This window comes from Rhinolophus sinicus, linkage group LG18 (genome assembly GCF_036562045.2).
Source record: "Rhinolophus sinicus isolate RSC01 linkage group LG18, ASM3656204v1, whole genome shotgun sequence".
Lineage (NCBI taxonomy): Eukaryota > Metazoa > Chordata > Mammalia > Chiroptera > Rhinolophidae > Rhinolophus > Rhinolophus sinicus.
In genome coordinates, this window is record NC_133767.1 from 14279427 (window position 1) to 14303995 (window position 24569).

Below are 24569 nucleotides of genomic sequence, written 5' to 3' on the forward strand. Positions count from 1 at the left end.
TTGTCTGTAGAAGGGGTGTATGTAATTATATGGAGAACTTAAAGAATGAGCGGAAAACAAGCTCCCACGTGCCCAGCATCCTGCTTTAAACATAGGGTTTTGGGGGTTCTTAGAAGCCCGCCCCGGGGTCCTCCTCGCCGTCACCCTCCTGCGTCATGATGTGAAGTGAATGAAGTTCCTGGTGTGCAGAGTAAACCGTTCGGCAGTTCCCACGTAGGAAGTGAGCAGAGCTTCGGTGTCATGCAAAGAAATCGTGTGTGTCAGCATTTCATCAGAGGTTTGTGGTGACACGTGCGAAACTGATGTTGACAGTGCAGGTGAGTGAAATGCAGACACGCTGTTTGCTGAGTCCTGAGCTGAGGCCCAGACTTCAGGCTGCGGGCAGCCCGGCCTCGTGCCCGGCGCCCGCCTCGCCTGCCTGTCGCTGCGGGAGCGGCTCGAAGGGGCTGGAGGAGAGAGTGGGAGGACAGATTAGGTGGCCACGCTGGGAGGCTCACGCACTGAATACTGCTCGCTCCCTTCTTGTCCTTTCCACGGCCCGCTCCGTGGAACAGTAGAAAACAGCCCCACGTTGGTCTTTGTTTCAAACCAGCCTCCCACTTGCCCGGAGCTTCAGCTCCTATGTGCGGTTCCATGCGAGTGAGACAAACAGCATTTGGCTGGGGGCTGTGCTGGGGGCCCACCTGTCTCCTGTGAGCCTGCTCCCCGTGTGCGCGGGGTCAAAGGCCAGCATGGGCCAGGCATGCGGCACAGTCGGTCCTAGGAGCACACGCAGGCGGGAGCCTGGGCCCGAGAATCCCTGCGTCACCTCAGCCCGTAGCCTCATCCTGTTCGTACAACACACTTCACAAAAGGCCTTCGTGTGTCTGTCGCCGGCACCTAGCCCTCAAGGGGTGGGTCTGTGTTATCAGCCTCATTTAATGGAAGAGCACCTTATGGCTCAGAGAGTGGGGTTCAGCCGTGGTTACCCTGTTTCAGCGAAGTCACAGACCTTGAACTTGGGTCCTGGGTTTTGCTGCTCCACCGCAGTTGTTTCTCATGGTGAAAGTCTGGCGTCCGGGGAGGCAGCAGTGCTTGCTGTCGCTACCTCCACCTGCTTTTCTGTGCTGGGTCTGGCTTTGGGGGATTTGTTGGGGTGAGAGAGGAGGGTCTTACCAGAAAGTTCTTTGCCAGCGAGCACAGCTGACCTGCCAGCAGAGTCCCTTTGGGGATGAGCTGGTCAGATTTGATGGCAGCCCCCCACCCCGTTAATGCAGGGGCCTAGGGGGTGTTCCCTGTGTGTGGTGTGCTGGCGGTACCTGTCGGGGTGCCTTCGGAGCCCCAGAGCACACCCCGCCCAGGGGAGCTCTAAAAGGCAGCTTCGCTTTGGGAGTTTGGGAGCGTTTCTCTTGGCGGCTGGAGCCTCAAGCTGCGTGACAACGTCCTGACCATACAAGGCCCTGATTTTGGTCTTGATTCCTCTGCTGGTGTGTTAGGGAGCTCAGCCTTCCTGTATCGTTTTGTCTGACTCGCAGCAGAACCGGGCCTCCTGAGAGAGTATATATTTAATTCACATTTACTCCCGGATGGATAAACACATTTGGGAAGGGCTCGAAGGGCTTCTTTTAGGATGTGATGGCCCCGGGGAGGAGAAACTTTGGGTCGGTATCTTGTGTGATTTAACTGTAAAAGTGCTCCTGGCAAGCTCCCTCCCAGTCCGTCAGCTGGAGTGTTTTGTGTAGATTCACTCACTAAAGCCCGCGGTTCTCCGTACCCGTGACTATGCGGTAAAGGGTCTGAGCCAGAAGGTGACAGAACTTGTCCAGGGTCAGAAGGCCAGCCAGGTGCAGAGTGCTCATTGTAACAGTTCCACGGTGGCCCTTCTCTGCTTGTTCCTGTAACTGCCTGTCTGTCCAAGGCCCGTTACTAGTTCACACGCAAAAGGTTTACAGTCAGTAACTAATGATTAAGCTTCGAATCGATTTATTCTTGTCACGTCCTGGAATTCCTCCTCAGCAAGTTTTTAGAAATTAGAAAAACGTCTCTCAGAGCCACAGCATGTTTAAAGAATCCAGTTGTGATTGCTCAGATCTGGGGTGTGTCTGCCCCCCACCTTTGAATCCTTGATCCTGGTGCAGATGGATGGGCTGCCTCTCAGGATGAAAGACTGTCTCTCATAGCACCGACCCCCATCTAGCTTCCAACTCCCCAGCGCTGTGCTCATGTGACATCCTTGCTTACTTTGCATGTCTCTGTCCTAAGGAGAACAAGATACAGGGACAGATAAAGAAAGACCCAGAGGGATCTGAGGACCAGCAGGCAGCCCTCTCACCCCAACTCAACTCCTTGGCTCCTGGCGCTGACCCAGGTCTGTCTGCTCTTGTCTCAGTCCCAGGGCTCAGGGAGGAGGGGGCTTCTAGTCGCTGCTCAGTGACCCTGTTATGTATCATCACTTGTCAGGTGTTTTAAAGGACATTTCAAAACAGGAGAAACCCCGTGTCTCCCATCCTAACGCAACCCCTGCAAACCGTTTTGGAGAAGAAAGGTCCTCTTCAGCTGGGCCCCATTCCGTGTAGACACAGGAGCCCTGGGAAGCCGCTCCTGGCCCCCCTGCTGTGGCTTCCGGAAACCTGGGCCCATTGTGTCACTGGCCACTTCCTCATGTCCTCGGCCCAGCACTGCCCTGCTGCAGGTAATTAAGGACCGTGAGGGGTGCTTTCAACACGTAGGGAGGGCTCTGTATTTTAACAGCAGATTCTGTCTTCCTGGCAGTGAGGCTCCGAAGGGTTGGGGAAGCTGTTGTCCGCAGCTGTGGGAGAGGCGAGGGGTCTGCGTGTCAGAGTCGATGGCAGCGGGAAAGAAATCCAGAGGTCATGTGTCCTTTGCCCCCAGTTCGTTGCATTTGAATATATTTATCAATCCAGTGGTTGGTACGGTTAGCAGTTTTGGATGTTGGACATTGGATGTCTGATGCTGCTATTTTCCTAAACTCTTAGTGGCTAAGCCAGGGACTACAGAGTAAACTGAGCCCCGACGTCCTTAGGTGGGTATGAAAATGGAATTTGATGTCAAAGTAATTTTCCCTTAAGAGTTTCTACTTCTAAGAGGCGACTCCGAACTCAGGACTCAAAGTCAAAGAAGTGGAAGCTGTTATGTTCTTTCTTACAAATTGTGTGGAACAAGTGGAGCCTTCAGAAAACGCCCAGTTTCCATCGGGACTACATTTTTACGGGTTCATTTAGAAGCCAGTGGTTTAGAACTGGGGCTTGTGTTCCTGTCATAGGTGCCCTCTGAAGGGGTGTTTGTAGTCCTGGCCCAAACCCCGTGTGCTGCTCTGAAAAGGTGGGACGACCACAGGTGGCAGTCCTACCTACCGATCCCCAGGACACACTCACAGGTACAGACGCAGGTTAGTGGTGAGTGCAGTGGTGCGGACGTGGTGAGACCCACTTGTCCACAGTCCAAAGGGGCCGCTGTCGAGGGCTGACTCTCCCCACCAGGTTCATTGGGCACAGTCATCCTTCCTTGTTCTCCATGGAGCTGTGCCAATCGTCCCCTGTTCTCAGAGGTGATGCACTTACGGAGCTTGTCCCAGCCGTGCCTGGGGCCGTGGGGAGACGCATGGGGGGCTGGTGCTGGGAAGTGGGGGAGGAAGAGTGGGGGTTGGGGCTCGGCCTTTGGAGGCTCCTGGCGGGAAAGGAGTGGATTTGACGTCGGGCTTCGGCCCCGGGCAGCCGCGGGCGGCCACTGCTGTGACGTGCGTCGAGGCCACAGCCCCCGGCCTCCCTTGGGTGTGAGCGGCTCTGATCTGGGGGGTGTGCACATGTGTGCGTAGGGCGCCTGCGATCAGAACTTTCAGGGTGACTTTGCGCCTGCAGGACCGGGCAGAGGGCACGTTCTCGAGCACGTGTCTGTCCAGCGCCATGTGATTAGGGAGGACAGGAGGTGACGCTAACCTGGGGTCTGCTGCTTGTATGTCTCCCGAGATGCGATTGCAGAAGCTGTTGAGTAACCGAAAGAATTTACTTACCATACTTTTGGGTCACCAAGTGGGGGGCAGGCTGATGGGCTGTGCCAGGAGCGAATGACTCACCCGCAGACCCTGGGTCGCCTGGGTCCCTCGGCTCTGCTGCCTCCACAGGCCGGGCCGGGAAGGGGCACCGCCACGTGGCCCACGGGTCAGCAAGTGTCCTCTCCACGTGGCAGATGGTCTCCAGGGGCTGTTTGTGCAGCTCCTTACGGCCTCAGAATGTCACCCAACCAAAACCAGCTCTTTAGAATAAGGTCCGTAGTACAAGTAAACATTTGGACTTTGCACACTGATGAGGGCGTTTTTCCTTCGGCTTTTCGCTTCATAATTGACGCTTAAAAAATGCGTTACTAGGTAATACTGCTTCCATCATTTCCGTTAACTGCAAAAGTAAAATTCTTCACTAACAGACCCGTGCCCGTGAGTTCTGCCTGTGGGAAGAGAAGGACGAGCACCGTATGGACCTTGTAAACATCTCAGGGAGAGGCCGTGCGATTGTCTGGGCCCTGAGGTACTTGTGGCGGAAGGAGATCCCAGAATTCCACCAAGGAGGACAGCTGCTCATGGCGCCGCAGCGGCGGGGACCCTGCCGGGACGAGTTAGGAGCTACCGTGGGCTGGTGCCCGGCATCTGGGAGCCGAGGGTTGGTGCTGGACCACACAGCTTAGGGTGGCATCCGACTCCGGTGCAGGAGGCTCCTGGGTCCTGAAGGGCACCCCATTTCTCAGGCTGCCACCCCTGTCATTTGAGGTGGCCAGAACGGGTGTTTCGGGTGTGCTGGGGTCCCCACCGGACACCCAGGGGTTTTGTGTGGAGGTGGCCCCTGCTGTGAGCCTTGAGCTGCTGCTCCTGCTTTGGGGCCTTTCCACCTGCCCGTCCTCTGCCCAGGAGGCTGTGCCCAGGGGTCAGTAGGGCTTTGCCACCTGCTGCGGTCCTTGCTCAGATGTCACCTTCCCAGTGAGGGCTTCTCTGACTGTTCAGTTCTGCACCACTCCATCCAAATGCTCCCTTCTCCCTTCCCTGCGGTATTTCTCACAGCAGTTACCACCGCCTGACACACTAAGTTTTACCTGGATTTTGTTTTGGGGGGGCTCTATCTGTCCCACCAGAAGGTGCGTTTCTTGAGGCCTGGGCTCGGTTCTGTTCTTGGTGTCTCTCCAGTGAGCAGAGCCCGTGGCTCACAGCAGGTGCTCAGTGAACCTGTGAAGGGGCTCGAGCAGTGTGGCTCTGAGCTCTGCGTTTCCTTAACCATTGAAGCTGCTGTGAGGCGCTGGTGGAGTCCCTGCTGTTTGACGTACAGCGTGTGATGGAAAAGCACGTGTGTGGGGCATCATCTCAATGCCCTTTCCAAGTTCCAGAGTTCTTTCTGTACTTCGCTTGAATGTGGATTTCGGCATGACTGGCTCTGCTTCCTGCCTCAGGAAGGCGGCTGTATTTTGAACCTGAAACATTAGGGGAAAGTGAAACTTTAAAATGCGTGATGCACGAAGCTCTTCCTACATTTCACTTTCTACGTGTGAGTATTCCCTTCCCTGCCATTCCAGCACCATCTAAGCCTCCATCACCCTCCCCTGGCCAGTGCTGCAGCCTCCAGCCCCTCCTCTGAGCCCCCTGCCGACCCTCCTTCCTGCCCCCCAGCAGCCAGGGGTCTGCTCTGTACCCCAGCACTCATGCATCTCACCACGGCCAGCCTCATGGCTTTAAAACCAGTCATTTCTGAAAATGATGTCGGGCCCGTCTCCCCATTAGGATGTAGCTTCCTGGGGGTCCCACATCTGCCCCCCTGGCACTGCCATCCATGTTCGTTCAGTCGTTGGGTGAATCATATACCGGGTTTCCCCAAAGATAAGACCGACCCGGAAAATAATCCCGAGCAGGATTTTTCCGGATGATACCCCCTGAACATCAGCCCTCATGCGTCTTTTGGAGCAAAACTTAATATAAGATCCAGTCGTATTTTCGGGGAAACACAGTAGTTCGTTTACCTCCTTGAAGAGCGTCTGATGAGTAAAATGAGTGCATGTGTCTTTATGAAATAACAGAAAACCCCTGGCTTTGGAGAGTCACGTGTACGTAGAGACGTCGCTTCATGGGGTGTTTGCTCTGTGAGTTAAAGGTCTCGGAGCTCCCATGACCCCCCAGGACTGTGCTCCCGGAGTTGGGGGACATGCCGTGAGCTGTGGCAAATGACAGACTGTGTCTGCTGAGCGGCGTGGACGGCACTAGAGAGGTTCCCGGGTGACGGGGAGTCTGGGAGTTCCAGCTGGAGGGGTGCTGCCAGCACCCTCTCCCTGCCCCCGTCAGCCTGGCCTCGGGGCCACCTCACCACCCTCTGCAGACACCCGTGTGTCCTCTGACTGTGCCCCCAAAGCAGGCACAGCTCCGCTCAGGCTCCAGAGCGTTCTGTCCCCACAGAGCACGCGCTGGTTTCCGCCCACAGCTGACAACTGCCAGGTGACTAAGTAGTTAATGGTACAGGGAGGCGGCGTGTGTCCCTTAAAGGAGAGGCTTATTCTAAAGGCCTTTAAACCTGTCATTGGAGTTGTGCTCGGGGCTGGCTGAGCGGCCGGGCATCTTGAGAAGCTCTGAGTTAGCAGCAGGGGTGTCACGTGTATAGGTGGCGAAGCCCAGGGCTCACACCTTCTTCTGTGACAGGCTCTTTGAAGGATCAGAACACAGTGTTTCCCTCCCCAGGATCTCAGTCCTGGCCCACCCCGGGGCCAGTGCTAAGAACAGAGGCCCAGGTTTGTCTTCATTCTTAACGCCCCTTACCTGCTGTTTGGGGGTGGGGGGCTCCTCCTAAGAGACGTGATTCCCCACGGGAGCGGCTGTTCCAGGACAGGTTGTGGGCTGGTGGTCAGTGTGCTCGGCCCTTCTCCTCCTCGCACCCGTTTCCTGGTGGATGTGTTCTTGTTCTGCCTGTTGCTTTATCCTGGTACAGTCAGGGGTTCTTCCTGACGATCAAAGGGGCGCCCAGCTGTGTTTTTCATCCCTGCTCTGAACTGAGAGTTCGCTTCTTTAGTTAAAAAAAAAAAAATCGTAAATCAGAGAAAGGATTGGGTATAATCTTATAGCGAGTGAAGTGTTGAAGGCGAGCATTTGCCAACAGCAATGTCACCAGAGTTCCACCCACGAGGACAGAGCAGGATTTCTCAACCAGGAACTAAGGCTACTCGCGCCTTTGTTGTTGGGGTTCTCTTGTTTACTGTAAGGTGTTAGAGCATCCCTGCGCCTGTCCACTAGAAGCCAGTAACACTTCTCCCTCCCCCAGTTATGGCACCCCAAGATGTCTTGAGAAATTGCCAAAGATCCCCTGGGAGGCAGCAGAATGTCCCCAGTTGAGAACCACTGGGATAGAATATGCATTGGGGACCCCAGACTTCCTAACACTGGGCGCACATGGTGGTGGGCTCCCTCCTAGCGGTCTGTGCTTTAGTGTAGCCCTGGCAGCTCCCAGGGTGAACCCCACCTTGGGGCCGCCACAGGTCACAGCCCGATGCTTGTTCTCAGGCTCGCTGCTCGCGGACTGGACACATCCTCACTGAGGAAGGCGCTTTGGTAGCACGTCGGGCGCAGCAGTGTCCGCCTTGAAGTCCTGCACCATCCAAACATGTCGACACGAAACCGTGTCTGATGACGGAATTCTGCAGAGAGAAGGGCAGCTGTGCAGTGCAGTGCCGTGTGTGTGGCTGTCTGCCCGAATCGTGTCTCACTAACTCTCTGCCAGACCAACAAATACCACTGGTACAACGCCACGCACACACTTCCGATCCTTCCAATGTCAGTGCTCACGGCCCCACCTGTCTTCTCTCTCACCTGCTCGGTGCTCTGCGCATTTCTCTGACTCTTACCACCTCCCGCGTGGATGGGTGTCAGAGAGGAAGTGAGCAGGTTTTATCCGTGCGGTGCTCTGCTTCCTCCCTCGTCAGGGGCTGGCCTGGTGCCCCTCGGTGTCACAGGGTCTTTTGGTTCAGGTCTTGCTGCGGAGCCTGGGAACAGGCAGAGGTGAGTGCCCAGGGCCTCCTGCTTGGCTGGCACCTGCTTGTGGGGTTGGCTTAGCCCAGGGCGGGTACAAACCTGCGTTTTCTAAGGGGCAGAGCTCTCCTTTGAAGATCTGTTCTGGAGACCTTTTTCTTTCTTTCTTTTTTTATAACTTCTCAGAAATACGTGCTTGTAAACTCGCGTCTCATCAGGTTGAACCTTACTGTCTTGGGGGGGACCGCTCTCTGCGGGCGGGCCGGTTGTTCAGGTAGCCTCAGGAAGTTTGAGCTGAAGGCAGCTTGTCTTGGAAAGTGCTCCCGAAGCCGGCCCTCCAGGGGTGTTTGATAAACAGGTTGTCTGTTGTAATGGAGGTCATCTCAGGTCGTCAGGCCCCCCACCCTGTGGACGTGCTGACGTCTATGCCTGTTACATGTACCTGCCGTCTCAGCCATTGCTGCTGAGCCTTGGGGAACTCGTCACTGCTCGCTCTTGGATGTCACTTACGGCACCTCCTGGAGCGGAGCTTCTGCGCACTGAGAAGCAGCAATGGGCTGTCCCCTGCCTGCACCAGACATCTTGATGTGACAGATTGTTGGTGCCTTTACTGGAATTGTCGTTGGGTCCAGAAGCAGGTTGATGTACAATTACGTTTTTCCAGAGCCACAGATCAGCCCATCACATTTTGTTATTTAAAAACTTCATGTTTGAGATTTTACTCAGTAATTCAGTTGTCACTTTTGAATTAAAAGCAGCGTTTGTGACTGTTCTGTGTGCCTTTTCTGTTGTCTCCTTGAGCCTCGCTTGGCAGGCGGATGGACACATAGGTGAGGCCTGTAATTAGGCCCGTATTGAACTGCTTACACACTTGGTGGCACAGCTGTGGTGGGGGCAGGGCACGACAGGGACACGTGGTGCTCTCCGCTCTTCCAGCCGGTGGGGCAGTGAGGCGGCAATGGCCGCTGCCCAGTGGGCATGTGACCCGGTCGATCGAAGGCGCGCTGTAGTGTCCAGGACCGTGCTGCGAAGTGCTGGCTCCTTCTGCTTTCCCTCCCTCGCGTGTGCCTCCATCCTGCTGCTCTTCAGTCCCGAGCCTGAGGGTCTAGACTGAGGGTCTACACTCGGGATGACCTGGAGGCCCAGGGAGCGTTTCCCCCCTTGGCCAAGTATGGGAATCCCGTGAGATGCTCTGTGTGCACAGCCCAAATGCAGGGTAGCTGGCCTTGCGGTGAGGATAGTTCAGGCCTAATCTTGGTTCTTTTTTTTTTTTTTTTCCATTGGGGAATATTAGGGAACAGTGTGCTTCTCCAGGGCCCATCAGCTCCGAGTCGTCCTTCAATCTAGTTGTGGAGGGCACAGCTCAGCTCCAAGTCCAGTCGCCATTTTCAGTCTTTAGTTGCAGGGGTGCAGCCCACCATCCCATGCGGGAATTGAACCAGCAACCTTGTTGAGAGCTCAAGCTCTAACCAACTGAGCCATCCGGCCGCCCCATCTTGGGTTTTGATGAGCCTCAGCCTGGTGACTGGGACCTCTTCCCCCTCTCTTACCTCTGCCCCTGAGGATGGAAAGTTCCTGCTAATCTGGGGAAATAATTGAATTTGAGTGTGAATTTCAAAATTATTAAGGTACTGACTGAACCCCAGAGCTTGGTCTAACCCTTGGTACCTCTTGTGAGACGGAATGTTTATGAAGTACGTAAGGCACACCTGACTTACTGCCGAGCCATAGGGCGTGCAAGGACACAGCAGTTTTCTGTAAAGAAATGGTGGGCTTTGGGCTCCCAGTCCGGCTAGAGGACCTGTACCCCTGTCATGTTGCCACTGGGTGCCACATTTTAAACATCAGATTCTCTTAGATATTTTTTACAGTCATTCGTCATACTCGCCTAATAGTTCCTTGATACTGTGTGCCTGGTTAATTCCTTCACATTTTCATGCCTCGCCTGGAGTTATAACGATCTCAGCAGATGTGAAAGAAGCCGCCTCCTCCTGGACGTGGTGAAGCCCCAGCGCTTGGTGATGGCTCCTGGGCTGGGAGCAGGGACGGGATGTGTATTCTGGGGTGACCCTGCCTGAGCCAGCCTGCCATGTGGAGCCGAGGATTATATGACACTGTGGGCACTGCCCAGGCACCTGCCTGTTCTGCCAGCTGCACCCTCCCTTCTCCACCTCTGGGCTCACCGTGCTCGGCTCACAGGATGTTCCGTCTAGATTTGTTTTTGACTTTGTTATATGTTTTGTGCATCTCAAGATGGGTATCTCCGTTAGCTCTTCTCTTGTGGTGGCTGAGGTGTCACCCGCTGCATACCCACATGTCGATTGCTGCGTGCCCACGTCTTTCCTGTTCTGGATGCAGTTCCTGCTGGATCCTGGCGCCTTTGTCGTTTTCTGTGTCTCCCTTCCCTATTTAAGTGTAGAGAGGACATTTTTTGTCTATCCTTTATGAACAAATATATACACAGTACAAGAAACAGCTCTGTATGGCTGCACTCCCTTGGCTATGCAAATTTATAAAATTAAGCATCCAGTTGTATTCAACCTGCTCTTAGGTTACAATATGGATATGCTTTTTGTCACCTGTATGTATTGTCACAGACTGCTGAGTTTTCCCAGTTTCAGTTTATTCTGATTAGCTGTCCTTACTGATCTCTTTTTAGTGTTTACAGCACAACGTGGCCAGTGGCAGCCCCTTCAGGTCAGCTTCCCTGCCCTTTCCTGCTGTCACAACTTATGAAGGCACCTCCTTTTCAGACCCCGCATGGGATTCCTGGACTGTTTTGATTGTCTTCTGTTCCAAGACGTGGAGTCAAGTGCTCTCCTGGGTCCTTTAACGGGGAGTGCTGTTAGAAACGGTCTGGGCGCTCTGAGCTCATTTCGTGTTGTTCTTCAGTCGTCTGCTGATGGCACGGCGAGAACCCTTCAGGGTGGGAGTTAGAAAATTGTTTGTTTATGGTTGTGGGTACAACTTCTTTGTATTTCCGATTTGACTTTGGCGCTATCTAATCCTTTCTTAATGCCCTCCTTAAATTTTAACTGTATTTATGCCCACTTTTCTTCAATATTTCCGTGTGTCTCATTGACAACTGTTTTGTTGTCGCTTTGTTGACTAATTACCGAATTGCTTTCCAGAAACATTTTAGCAGCAACACAGGTTTGTGGTGCCAGCTGCGGTTGTAGGAGTGCACTTGCTTTATCCTCGTCTTGCTAGCATCGGGTGTCTCTGTATTGAAACATATTTAGTCATCGTTCTTATCCGTTCATCCCCCCACGGTTGAAAGTGGCCCGTGCCGTCTCTGGTTGCTTTAACTTCTTGAGTTCTGCACGTTTTCATCTCTTGGTGGCCTGAAGTAGTTTGGTGCCTATCCCTTGTCCATTTCTTCATTAAAAGTCTTGGGGATTTATAGATTTGAATGAGTTCTTATATATAAATTACTGCAGTAATTCATGTACCATAAACTGTATAATTTAGTGGTTTTTAGTATATTCACAGGGTTGTACAAACATCACCACCATCCAATTGCAAAATATCCTCCTCATTCCAAAAAGAAACCCCAGCCCCATAAGCAGTGACTCCCGCTCTCCCTCCCCGGCCCCTGGCAGCCGCGGATGTACTTTCTGTCTATAGATTTGCCTGTTCTGGACCTTCCATGTGAATGGGATCGTACAGTACGTGGCCTTTTGTGCCTGGCCGTTTTCACTTAGTAGCAGCATGTGTTCCATGTTCATCTGTGTTACAGGAGGTACCACTACTTCCTTCCTTTTGTGGCTGAATGATACTCAATTGTATGGCTACACTGCATTTTATTTACCCATTTATCTGTTCATGGACATGGGTTCTAGCTACGTTTTGGCTGCTATGAATAATGCCACTGTGAACATTCTTGTACAAAGAATAATTCCTCTTGGGTATTCCACCTGGGAATGGAATTGCTGGGTTACGTGGTACCTGTTTCCTTTTGAGGAACTTGTCGGACCGTTTGCCAAAGTACCTGCACCGTTTTACCTTCCCAGCAGCAGTGTCGGAGGGTTCCAGTTTCTCCACATCCTCACCAGCATTTGTTATTGTCTGTCTTTTGGATTCCAGCCACCCTAGTGGGATGAAGTAGAATCTCACGGTGGCTTTGATGTGCATTTCCTAATGGCCGCGGATGCTGAGCGTATTCTCGTGTGCTTATTGGCCATTTGTATTTCTGTTGGAGGAATGTTTATTTGGATCCATTGCCTGTTTTTTAATCGTGTGTGTGTGTGTGTGTGTGTGTGTGTGGATTGAGTTGTAAGAGTTCCTTATATAGTCTGGCTACAAGTCCTTTAGCAGATATGATTTGCACATATTTTCTCCGTCTCTCTGGGTTGTCTTTTCACTTTCTTGATGGTGCCTTTGAAGCACAGAAGTTTTTAATTTTGATGAAATCCCTTTGATCTGTTTTTTTAATTGTTGTTGCTTGTGCTTTTGGTTTCATATCTAAGTAACCATTGCCAAGGTTATGAAGATTTACTCCCTTATTTTCCTCCAAGAGTTTTATAGTTTTAGATATTAGATGTAGATCTTTGATCCATTTGCGTTAAAGTTTGTATCTGACATGGGAAAAGCATCCAACTTCCTTCCTTTGTGCGTGGTTATTCAGTTATCCCGGCACTGTGTGTCTAAAAGACTATTCTTTCCCATTGAAGGTTTTTGGCAACGTTGTCAAGAATCAGTTGGGCCATAGTTGGTTGATGTGTGGGTTTATTTCAGGACTCTGTTCTAGTCATCTCTGTGTCTGTCCTTCTGCTGGTACCAAACTGTCTTGATTACTAAGGGATTTTTTGTCAGGTTTTAAATCTGGAAATGTTGAGTCCTCCAACTTTGTTCTTTATCTGAGATTGTTTTGGCTATTCTGGTTCCCTTGACTTTCCATATGAATTTTAGGATCAGCTTGTGAATTAATGTCTTTCTCGCTTTTTTTTTTTTTTTAAGGAGGGTGCCGCTCACAGTGGCCCATGTGGGGATCGAACCAGCAATCTTGGTGTTGTTATCAGCACCGCGCTCTAACCAACTGAGCTAAACGGCCACCCCCAGCTTGTCAATTTCTGCAAAGAAGCCTGTTGGGATTTTAATAGGGATGGCATTGAATAATTTTTTAAATTAAAATTTTGAATTTGTTTAAATAGTTTAAAAACAATTCTTTAATTTGGTATGTAGGGCTCAGGTTGATTCTAAATCAGTTATTTTCCAAATTGTTAACCAATTCCACTACAGTTATTTTTGAGAAGCTTATTTTTTTTTATAAACTGAAATTTTTACGTGCAGTTGGCAATTCTTGGACTCTTCTTTCCATTAAGTTATACTTCTGTGTTCCCGGGCTGCCGGGTTACAATTCTGTTTAGCTGTGGGATGTAGTCTCAAGCCAGTCTGTTTGTTCAAGCCCTAATTGAGTGCCTTCCTGCATGTCCTGTCTTGTATGAGCCCTGGGTGGGTGAGCAGGGCGAGGGCTTCTGGAACGAGAGACCCCATGGTCACGGGGTTCAGACCGGCTTCCACTGAGGGTCGTCTGGGCAATGACGGAAAGACCGTTGGGTGGCAGGGGCTTTGAGACTCACGCAGTGCTGAGAGAGGGGGAGGACAGCAGGTAAGTGCTGGGCCGTGGGGTCTGTGGGCAGGCCCAGCTGAGAAGGGATTTGGGAGAGCGGGCAGCAGCCTGAACCGTGCGGCAGAATGTCACATGGCCTGCCCTGTACTTGGCATGTGCATGTCCACATGTCAGCACTTCACTTCATGTGTTTCACAGGAAGCGGGCGCAGCTTGAGTCTTACCTTTCTCCTCTTGCCCACCAGTATGACGCCGTTCCTATTCAGTCCAGTGTGGTGTTATGTTCCTGCCCATCCCCATCAATGGTGAGGCCCCAGACTGAGTCCAGCGCGGCCCCTGGCGTCCCCAGCGGTGGTAGCAGGCAGGGCCCCACCATGGACAGCACCGCGACGGAGCCCCGGCCCAGTGCCACCTCGCTGCAGCACACCACACAGCCACCGCCACAGCCTCGGAAGAAACGGCCTGAAGACTTCAAATTTGGGAAGATTCTCGGTGAAGGCTCTTTCTCAACAGTGAGTACCTGCTGCTGCTGCTGTTGAAGGAGTGGGTTTTCCTTGGATAGGCTGAACTTCCAGGCTCGGCGCTGGGAGACCCGGCTGCCCGGGTGCTGTTCTTCCCCAGAGGAGGGTCTCAGGCTGGGGGTCTGTCCTGTGGTGAAGGTGACTGGGGGCTGCTACCACCAAGCAGATCAAGTGGCCAAAATATGTCAGCTATGATTTTGTACATGAAAGCTTTAAAAAGCATCTCTTGATCTTAGTTTTTACTTTTGGAAAAATGCAGTTCGTTTTAATCTAATCAGGTATCAGCACGTTACATCCATGGCCTTGGGCCCCAGGGCAAGGCCCTGGGCAGTTTTTCTGTTCCTTAGATTGCAAGTTAGAAACTCTTCAGAGGTTTGGGAAGACATTTGACAATCTTTATTATTTCCCTGTTATTTTTATTTTTTCCTTTTTTTTAATTCAAAACTAGCTGTCCACATGTTATTAATTAAATATATGTATCTACGTATAACAGTACACCCTTGACCCTTGCTGCACTGTTATAGCCTAAGACCCGCTGGGCTCCAGGTTCTTGCAGCCTCAGTTTCATAAACAAATGTTGTCACAGCGCTTCAAGTCACACTCGGGGTAACTCTTTTTGCTACCGGAGCGAGTTGTATCAGTTCTGTAGTATTTTTCCTCTTAAAGCAAAGACACGAAGGTTCACAGAAGCCCCTTTGTTGAGGTGGCAGCCCCACGTGCTCTGCCGGGGCCCGGGGCCTGCTCCCCAGCTGGCGTGCCTTAATAAAAAGACTGCTCTTTGCCACCGTGGTCTCCAAGCCGGGACCAGCCGCGCCCAGCGCGCGCTGTGGACACGCCAGGGGGGCGCTGCAGGCCCCCTAAGACCTGCCGCGTTCCTCCTGACAAGTCTTCCTCGCCTGGCTCTTGTGAAGACACCTTATGTGAAATTCGTTCTCCTTTCCTCTCTTGACATTTATGAAATATTTCAAAGCGCAAAGAAGGACATGAAATATAGCTCAGCCATGTTCCCAACATTGTTTTAATGAATGTTAACGTTTGTTCCCCTTACACTTTTCATTTAGATTTTTTTTAATTGGCAGTTTTTGTTTAAATTATTAAAGAATTGTGCCCTGGGGATAAAAACCTTCAATTATGAGGCTAGTCCCCAGTCCTTCTGATACTCACAGATCTTTATAGGAAAAAAACTGTTTTGTAGAGAACCTTGGTGTTCTGCGTTACCTACCACGGTCCAGTAAAAGAGGAAGATTGCTCTCCTTTCTCAGCTTCACTTCACTGGACATTTATCTTGACTGGAAAATGAGGGCTTGTTTGTGAACTTCCCCCATGTCCCTGGCTTTGCACAGTGGGTATCAGTAGGCACTGTCCATCTGGGTGACATGCTTCTGATGGTGAGAAGCCCCAGCCTTGACTCTTCCCAGCGTCCCTGTGCTGGGAAGTACCGTGAATTGGAGGATTCTTTCTGGTGCTTCATGGAATCCCGCAGTCCCGGGTCTTAAGTTATATGTGCTTCCCTCAGGTCTTTCTCACCACACCTAAAATAGAGACTACTTACAATTAGGACAAGCAGCAGTGCCCAGGCTGGGCTGGTCTTCACTGGGCAGAGCCTGGTGCTGGAGCTTAGGGAGGCGGGTCTGCTGCCACCCGGCTCCCTGAGGATGATCGTGATATCCAGATGAGCCCTGCCATCAGCCTGGGTGGCGTGGAGGGGTGCATCATGCCTTTTTTGGTGGAAGAGGGGCCCTCCCTGCCCTGCGCCCATAAGGAAACCTGCACATGAAATGCTGAATTCACACAACAGAAAGATGACATAACCATCTTCTTCAGAAAGGATTCCGTTAAATATTAAGTATTCTTTCTGCTTACTTAGTTAGTGTGTGCTCCTGTGAAGAAATGTAACATTGCATAAACACCTAACCTAGAGAAGGGAAGTCCCTCCCTCCCTCCCTCCTCCTCCCTCCCTAGCACCTTCCACAGTCCACACAGGTCCATTCCTCTGGAAAGATCTTTGCGATCTCACTTTCCACTTGAGTTCATACAGTCCAGCCTCATTCTTGATGACTGCAGGGCGTTTCATACAGTGCTTTTCCAGGATCGCTTCTGGTAAGTCTGGAAAAGAATTCTGTGGCAGGATTAACTCATACTCGGGCAGGATGAACACAGCCTGCGGTGCTCTGGGGTTTCCCCAGGAGTCGGGCAGGTTTTCATCTGTTCTCTGGTCCTTGGGCCATCCCCCTGCAGATGTCTTAGGAGAGGCGTTTGGTACCAGCTGGCGGTGGTGGGGGCTGCCCAGGGTGGGCTCATCAGGCATTTGGAAGTTGGTGCTTAGGTTGCGCCCAGGGTTTGCTTGTGTAGAAAAGCCTTTCCCATGTTCTGTGAGGCCCCCCAGATGCTCTGCCTCGCAAGTGAAGTTTGAGCACCAGACTCAGGTGAGCCACAGAGAGGACAGGGCCAGGAGTGTGCCTGTGTCCTGTGAGGGCGCAGGCCTCCCAGCAGGCACTGTCCTTAAGCAGGCCATGTGTCATTTCATCTCCCAGGCCCTTGAGCAGGGGTGGTATTTAAGCTGCCTGACAGTATCAAGTGAAATGCATGGGAACAATTATTTGGAAAAGCCCAAATTCTGGGTGGCTCTTTGCAATGAACACATAAAGTTATTTTTTGAAGCAATTCCCAGTCCCCACTTGGGAAGGTTTTATTTGCTGCTTCTTCCTACGGTTTGTGAGGGTAACGCTGGTCTGCACGTGCCGCGTGTCTATTTCACTGCACAGTGGGGACTGTTGGCAGCTGAAGAACTTCCTGGAAATAGTCGAGAGATATATGTGTTTGCTGTGAACCGTTAGAATACGTTAACTTAGTCATTGACATTCAGCTGTATTAGGTAGCACAGGGCCAGAAATATTTCAATGTAATTTCACAGTGGGGGCGGGGTAGCCTGGGTGACTTGTGAGACTCAGTGCCCTGGTTACATTGGGTGTTTTTTCTCTTCTCTTTCCCCTTTTCTTCCCAAACCAGGTTGTCCTGGCCCGAGAACTGGCAACCTCAAGGGAATATGCTAGTAAGTACTAACTCAGCGAGCTGTGTCTGGGATGCAGGGACAGTACAGCTCTGGGCACGTACCGTCCGCCCGGCTGCCCGGAGCCTGGGGGTTTCTGCGCCGATCTCACGGGATGGGCGCCGGTGGTCTGTCTTAGAGACCATGAAGCTGGTGGTTGCGTTTCGTGAAAACCTTTCATGTGTACCAGTTACTTTTATGAGTTGTGTCCTTCGTATTTTCTCACTGTTTCCAATTGTGGTAACTCACTTCTCTCTTACCTTAAGTTAAAATTCTAGAGAAACGTCACATTATCAAAGAGCACAAGGTCCCGTATGTAACCAGAGAGAGAGATGTGATGTCACGCCTGGATCACCCCTTCTTTGTTAAACTTTACTTCACGTTTCAGGATGATGAAAAGCTGTGTATCCTTTGAACAGTCAAAGCGTTCTGAAATCACACAGTGACCTCTAATCATTTTGGAATTGTGACACCATTGTTTGTTTTCACAAGGAGCCCCTTTCCTGTCCAGGAAAGGGGCAGCATGTTTTAAACACAGAGGAATTTACGGTGTGGGACCCCTGGGGTGACTTCGAGGGAGATCATCACAGAGATTTTGGAGGGGTTTCTTATTTGTCAGCATTGTATCTAAAGGATTGTTATTGTAACCCCGTGGTTGCTTTATTCAGAGGCTTTATTCAGAGGCTTCCCTCATTCCTCTAAGCATCGTGCGTGGAGTATCTATCAGGTGTCAAGTCCTGTGCTTAAAGTTAGAGGAAGGATGATCTCGAGCACCTGGGCTCCTGAGGTGGGCACCTCTCTGCCCTCTTTGGCCCAGGCGTGTGGGTGTTGGGTTGGAAGGGACATCTTTCCCCGGCTCAGCCCCCAGGGGAGAAGTCCCACAGGTGAGGAATGACCCACAGGAGCTCGCGCCCTTTCTGCCTGACCCAGGATGCTGTCCTCCCAGAGACAGCCCCTCCCTGGGGCCCTGCAGCCTCCCTCCTCCCCGTCCCCGTCCCCTGTGGCACCACTCTGGAGTCTGCTCTCTCTGCCCATGGGTATCTCTGATCACGCAGGGCGTCTGGCTCTCCGGGGCTGTGCTTCTCCAGCAGAGATGTCACACCCACTGATTCCTTGCTTTATTTCAGGGCATCTCATGCTCCCTGACTTCTCCTCTAAGTCCTGCAGAACTCTTTCCCCTTACGTTTGCTTAGGGTTCAGGGAGGCAGGGCTCCGTGGCAGTCAGGGGGCCGCGCAGCTCATCTGCGGGCCTGCCGTCGTGCAGCCAGGCCCACTTCCTCCTCACTCCTCAGCGCTTGCCTGCCTGCAGTTGTTCTTCTGAACCAGGACTTCCTCAGCCACTGTTTGCCCAGTGACTGGCCTCGCTGCTCTTGGCTTCCGCTCGAGCGGCAGTGGTTGGACTGTCAGATGGAGTTGGTTCCCAGCTCGTTCAGGCTTAAGCCTCAGTCTTTGCGTCTGCCTTTTCCTCCTGTCCACACGGTTTCCAGAGCCCCCTCCCCTCACCCACCGTAAGCAAAGCTGGTCCCGTATCTTGAGGGTTCGGCTCCCCCGTCCCCATCCGCACTAGTTCAAGCTTCCCCTTCCCTCCCTCTCTCCTCCGTACACACAGGTTCTTCAGGGTTAAAACTCTGCTCAGTCCTATTGCCCCTAAACACCACTTTCTGGCTTTGTCAGCTGAATTTGCTCTTTTGTTTTCTGAGAAGTCCTTGCTGATTGCCAGGCGATGGGAATGTGCTGGTGGATAAGGTGACTGGCTCTCCCGTGTGGAGCTTACATTTCCGTAAAGGAGACAGGGAGCACAGGTGATTGGTACCTGTGTAATGGACTCTGAGGGGCCACGAGTAGCAAGGCCAGGTAAGGGAGTATTGGAACGTGCCACTCTTTTAGCTTGGTGGCCTGAATTGGTGACATCGGGCAGAGACCAGGACCCATTGAAAACAGGTGTGCAGATGGGTGGGTGGAGCGAAAAGGCTGGGTGGGGGCAGCTCCTCGACCCTCTGAGGCCGGGCAAGAATTTGGGATTTTCTCCTACGTGTGGTGGGGAGCCTGGGAGGGACTCGGTCAGCGCAGCTGTTTGCTCTGCTGCTGCGGTAAGTGAATGCGCGAGGGAGAGGAGTCGCGTGGCTGCCAGGTGTGGAGCTGAGAGCCCGGGTGCACAGCGGTGCTGTAACTGCGCCGAAGAGACCGGGGAGGCCAGGCTGGGAGTGGCTGTCGGGCTGGCATTTGCTGCATCCACAGTGCTTGCTGCTAGCAGAGCTCAGGAAGGAGCCAGGGAGGTGTCCGTGGCCTGGCCAGCCACTGGGGGGCGCTCCGCAGGGGCCGAGGTTGGAGGCCTGAGCCCGGCTCATCCCCGCATGCAGACTGATGCTTAGAAGGGATCCTTCAAGGCAGCTGAGGGTAGAGGGGGGTTGTGGCCAGTGAGTTGAGAAGACAGACACGGGGGGGGGCCAAGGAGCCAGATGGTTTGTGATGGAGGATGCTGCCGAGTGGTCAGGTACGCGGGCCTGGGCCTGATCTGTGGATTGGCCCCCGTGGCAGTTTGGAGGTGGGAAGAGGGTTCAAGACAGCGGAGCGAGGAAGTGCAGACAGCGCCCGGGGCAGGTTCTTCCCAGTGGATTCACTATACAGGGGAGAGTAAAGTGGCCTGGTAGCCAAGGGCATGTGGGGTGGGAGGGGGACGCCTTGTTGGTGTGTTTTAGGTGTTATAGTATGTTTACCTCTCCCCCTGGCCCCAGCATCCCCGTGTCCCCACCTTCTGCTGTCATGCTCATGCAGCAGCCGTCAGTGGCCTCCTGAGGACATTGAAGGGGCCTCTTCACGTCTGTTCTGTGTCTCTCCTCAGAGGCCACCTTGACCCCCCATCCTCGCTGCTCATGCTCCTCGGGACCCACCTGACTGTTCCTCCTCAAGTCTGTGGGGTCTCTGGCTGCCAGATAGTCCGGAGGCCTGGACTTCCTGCAGGGCCCGTGGGACAGGGCGTCGTGTTGGTTGGGGCGCTCCGGCAGACTGCACGCACGTGGCTGCTTCCCCTGAGGTTCCGTGTGGTGAGACCAGGTGGCTCAGTCCAGATGAGGGAGCTGATTTCAGACGGGGTTGGCCAGAGCACTGCAGGGGAGGGGACTACAGGCTTTTGCCCAATGGTAACTGTTGCTCTTCCATTTTACAACAAATTCCAATGCCTGTGAAGGCTGTGAGGGCTTGCTTTTTACCTCCGACAGGAGTGAACCTGGGGACTTGTGCCCCGCTTGAAATGCTTAGTAGTATACATTGTATTGAGAGAGAAAGGAAAGGAAACTCTCTGCCTAAAGAACACCCCTGTATCATACCACCCTCACTTTAGCCATAACTTACATGTTGGGGAGAGACTGGAGCAACGGCAGGTGTAAAACCCCCTCAGAACAGGTGAGGCAGAGCCCGGGGACACCCCGTGGCAGCTTGGAAACTGGCGGTGGGTCCATGCGGGGCCCTGGGCACTGGCAGCTTCTCTGCCCTCTGGAGGTTCAGCTTGACAAGACTGAGGCCCGGCTCCCAGGAGACGGAGCCGAGCTCCAAGAGACCCCTGAGCGCAAGCCCACCCTCCCTCCCAGGCTGCAGCGCTGGGCTGAGCACTGGAACCAGCGGGGGCAGCAGGAGTGTCTTTCCCTTCTGCAGGGATGAGGGCTGAGTGGTTTCAGAGTCTGTTGCTTGGCTAACCTGCATTCTTCTTCTACCCACCACCTACTCATCCTTGTGTGTCCCCTCTTGCAGCTTGGGGACAGGAGCAGTGCACTAGGCCTCAGGAGGCTGGGCTCCAATCCTGTCTCCCCTTGGCTTTGTGACCTTGAGTGAGTTGCTTAACCTCTCTGGGCCAGGTTCCTCTGCAAAGTGCAGGCTTTGGGTTCACCAGGTTCTGCCATAGGTCTAATCCGTGCTCATCCTCCTGGGAATGTGCCCATGCCATCCACTAGAACTGCCGCCTCGGAGTCCTGGGGCGTCGGCTGTGCTGAGGGAAGTAGAAATGTTTGATGGGAAATGGACCAAGGAGGCCTGAAAAAGTGCTTCTGGAGGATGAGGAATGTGTGTGGTTGGAGGGAACACAGGCCTGGAGCTGTGATCCTTAACCTCTGCATCTGTTGTGTTCAAAACCTGTCAATCATCTTAGCTCCACAGCCGAGTAGAGAACTAGAAGTGTCCCTCACACAGGAAATAGGAACTCAGGGAACGGTCAGATAAAGGGCAGAACCTGTGAAACAGGAAGAGGCGCTGTGCTGAGTCTCTGGGCTGCAGGCTCCTGGGAGAAGATGTTCCTAACTGGTGAGGCTCCTTGGCTAGTCCGGGGGGGCCACTTGCCCAGGCAGCACTGAGCACCTGCTTGGGGTCAGGCGGGCCAGAGTCTGCAGCCTTCCCTAGGGAGGGGACAGAGCCGGGCAAGGTGGGAAGAGGGCTGGCCCAGACCCTTTGCATTCCCTAGGAGTCAGGTTTGCGTTTTGCTTCAGGCTCCTGTCACATATCCTAGTTGGAAGGGCTTGGGTGGCCATAGGTGGGGCTGGACCCAGGGCAGGTTTGGGCAGCCCTGGTGGCTGGTCCCTTCCTCCCGAGCTTGTCCTCACGGTACTGCAGCTTCAGATTCCTTCCGTGGTGGCAGATGGCAGTGCCTTGGCAAACAGAAGCTGGACGAAACACCCTGAGCACGGACCACACCTTCCCACCCTCAGAGATGCTGCTCAGGGCAGGTGAAGACGTGGGTCCCCACGTCTCTGGCTGCCAGGGAACAGCAAGTGACCTGTAGATTTGCATTAATAGGCGCAGATGTTTGGTGCTTCTAGGAGGAAGCAGTTATGTGGGATCCACTTACTTTTGTAACCTTCAGTCCTATTTGGAAAAGGGAGACTAGAAAGAAAACAAATCTCTGCTGTGGTGTCCAAGGGAAAGACGACCATGTTCCGCGAGTGTCTCCCCAGTGGGTGCCCAATAAATAGAGTGAACCAAGAAGTGAATAAAATGGCATTTCTCTTACAAAACTTGTCACTTTGCACTTGGAAAGGAGCATTCCTCTGAGAAACCTTTAAATGAATTGACTCTTAGCACAGCATGTAGAACGCAGCTGGTGCTCAGTAAATGTGTGCGTGTTGTGCTGGTGTGGAGACTGGATTATGGCGGGGTGCTCCCTACTCCACACCCCCTGTATGCACACACACACACGCACACACACCTTGGCTGAAGCCTCCGAAGAGGCATTTGACCACCATCTCTAGCACTTCCCTTCACTGGGGCCACAGGTGCCTTCTGGGACCAGTGAGGTCCAGAGGGGCAGTTGGGCTGAGAGGTTTCTGTCGCTGTGTTCTTGGCGAGAAAGCCACCCAGGGCCTTGCCCTGGACCTGGGGCCTGGGATTCCCATTGGCCACAGGTCTGACTTGAAGAGGGGCAGCAGTCTCGGGCCACAGGTACCTTCAGTTTTCATGAACTTAAAAAATTCCTATTAGGTTGTTCAGGTTAGTTTAAAAAAATGACTTTTTGCATTCTTCCTTAACTATGCAATATTTAGATTTTGGCCTTAGTTATGCCAAAAATGGAGAACTGCTTAAATACATTCGCAAAATCGGTTCATTCGATGAGACGTGCACCCGATTTTACACGGCCGAGATGGTGTCTGCTCTAGAGTACCTGCACGGCCGGGGCATCATCCACAGGTACCGCGCGGGGCTCGGCTCTGCCCACAGGCCTGGGCAGCTCTGGGGAGTTAACGGAGGGTGGATGTCTGATGGGAGAACTGAGAAGAAAGCGTTCACGTCACCCTGATCCTGAGAGCCTCGTGGACCTTCACCTATAACATAAAACGGCTCCGATGTCTTTTTTGCCTGGCTAACAGTTTTCCTACCCATCTTGACAGCTGCTTTTATTTTGTCACTTGGAGCTTTTGTGTGTACTTCTGGTCTCGTTTTCCATGACTTTCTGATAAAAGTCAAATGGAAAGTATTCAAATAAGCTCTTTTTTATTGATTTTTCAAAGTTGTGGTAAAATGTAAAATTTACCATTTTAACATTTTTTCCAGTTTTAGTGAGAAATAATTGACATACATCACTATAAGTTTAAGGGGTACAGCATTATAGTTCGATTTACATATATTGTGAAATGATTCCCACGATTGGTCTAAAAGCTCTTTATTTTATGGATTGAAAATGACAGTTGGTATTTCAGTAAAAAGTATTAAAAATAATAGGTGCAGCTTTGAAGTGATGTAATTTGAATGTCTCCATTGTATGCTGTTGATATTTGTTCAGTATAAGACTTGCATTCTTGGTTGTTAGTCTGTAAAGATTATAAGTATTGACCAGTTCATTTTGTTTTTAGCAAAATTTAGAGTAATAATGTTACTACTGTTCTAAATATTTTCTCTCAAATATAAAAAATCTGCTTTCACAGGGACCTGAAACCAGAAAACATTTTGTTAAATGAAGATATGCACATCCAGATCACAGATTTTGGAACAGCAAAAGTGTTATCCCCAGAGAGTAAACAAGGTGTGTGAGTGCTTTATTTCCATAGACCCCGCTTCGTGCTTGGATGGAAACCTCTTAGCATATGGTGAATCGCCTTGTAGTCGTGGTTCATGACATGTTTGTAATACCTCTGTTATTACTGTAAAGTAGATGCTCCAACCTTTGCTGGGGAAGGCCTGGCCTCACCAGGCGGCTCTCGCTGTGAGGGCCTGGGTATTGGGTGCCTGGTCGGGTGGGTGGAAGGTGGGGCTTCCTAGGCCACCTGTGGTTGGGCCGCCTGGCCTTGAGTCACCAGGCGCTTTCTGCATGTTGTCACAGGTCCTTGTGAGCGCCAGCCCGTGCCCTCCCTAGTCTTCTTCCTGGGAGATGCTGGGGTGCCACATTTGTACCCGGTCTATGCAAAGGCGTGGGCTCCATGGGTCAGCTCCCCGCTCTCCCTGTTGACTGCAGGTTGTAACCAGGGGAGGGAACGCATTGTCCCTGTATTCTGGTGCCCGCCGTCTGTCTGTCTTCCCATCTCCTGGGTGCAGCTGGCAGTGGTGACGCAGGCACACTCATAATAGCAAGATTTCACAAAATCACAGAACACCGGGGGCTGATTTTAACCTGCTAGTCAAGCGCACGTTTATAATTGCAAACCCTCCTCGTCACTGTTCGCCTAGGGTGATGCCCTACCTTTGGATTATGTCTTGTGACAGCTCCATCACCTGAGGGGAGGTTGCTGGCTGTCCACTTGGGCCGGAAGAGTGCCCTGGGTGTCTTTGTCGTAGCTAGCCGGGGATCATCTTGGCAGGGGCTGTCACTGCCCTTCAGATGTTTAATGGGTGGAAATCATAAACTCTGCGAGTAGAAAGAATGGCAGTTTTACTTCTGAAAACTGTTTTCAAGTGTTGGGATAGAGAGAAGATAAAGCCCTTTATGGTGAGGTTAGAGGGAAGCGGAAGGCCATCGTGAGTTAATAAG

General features: G+C 52.3%; 1 protein-coding gene and 1 long non-coding RNA gene across 2 annotated transcripts in view; one reads left to right on the top strand and one right to left on the bottom strand.

Annotated features, from left to right (window-relative positions):
- Positions 1-24569, top strand: part of PDPK1 (3-phosphoinositide dependent protein kinase 1) — a 71788-nt gene that overhangs the window by 11741 nt on the left and 35478 nt on the right. The window contains exons 2-6 of the mRNA XM_019719724.2: positions 13801-14067; positions 17086-17128; positions 17392-17529; positions 22651-22795; positions 23530-23627. Of these exons, the coding sequence (XP_019575283.1) occupies positions 13801-14067; positions 17086-17128; positions 17392-17529; positions 22651-22795; positions 23530-23627 (691 nt within the window). The remainder of the gene's footprint in view (positions 1-13800; positions 14068-17085; positions 17129-17391; positions 17530-22650; positions 22796-23529; positions 23628-24569) is intronic.
- On the bottom strand, positions 1660-7037 carry LOC141569430 (uncharacterized). The gene is made up of 3 exons (XR_012493042.1): positions 6782-7037; positions 2508-2788; positions 1660-2236 (listed from the first exon to the last, which is right to left on the bottom strand). It is a non-coding gene; the product is annotated as an uncharacterized LOC141569430 (long non-coding RNA).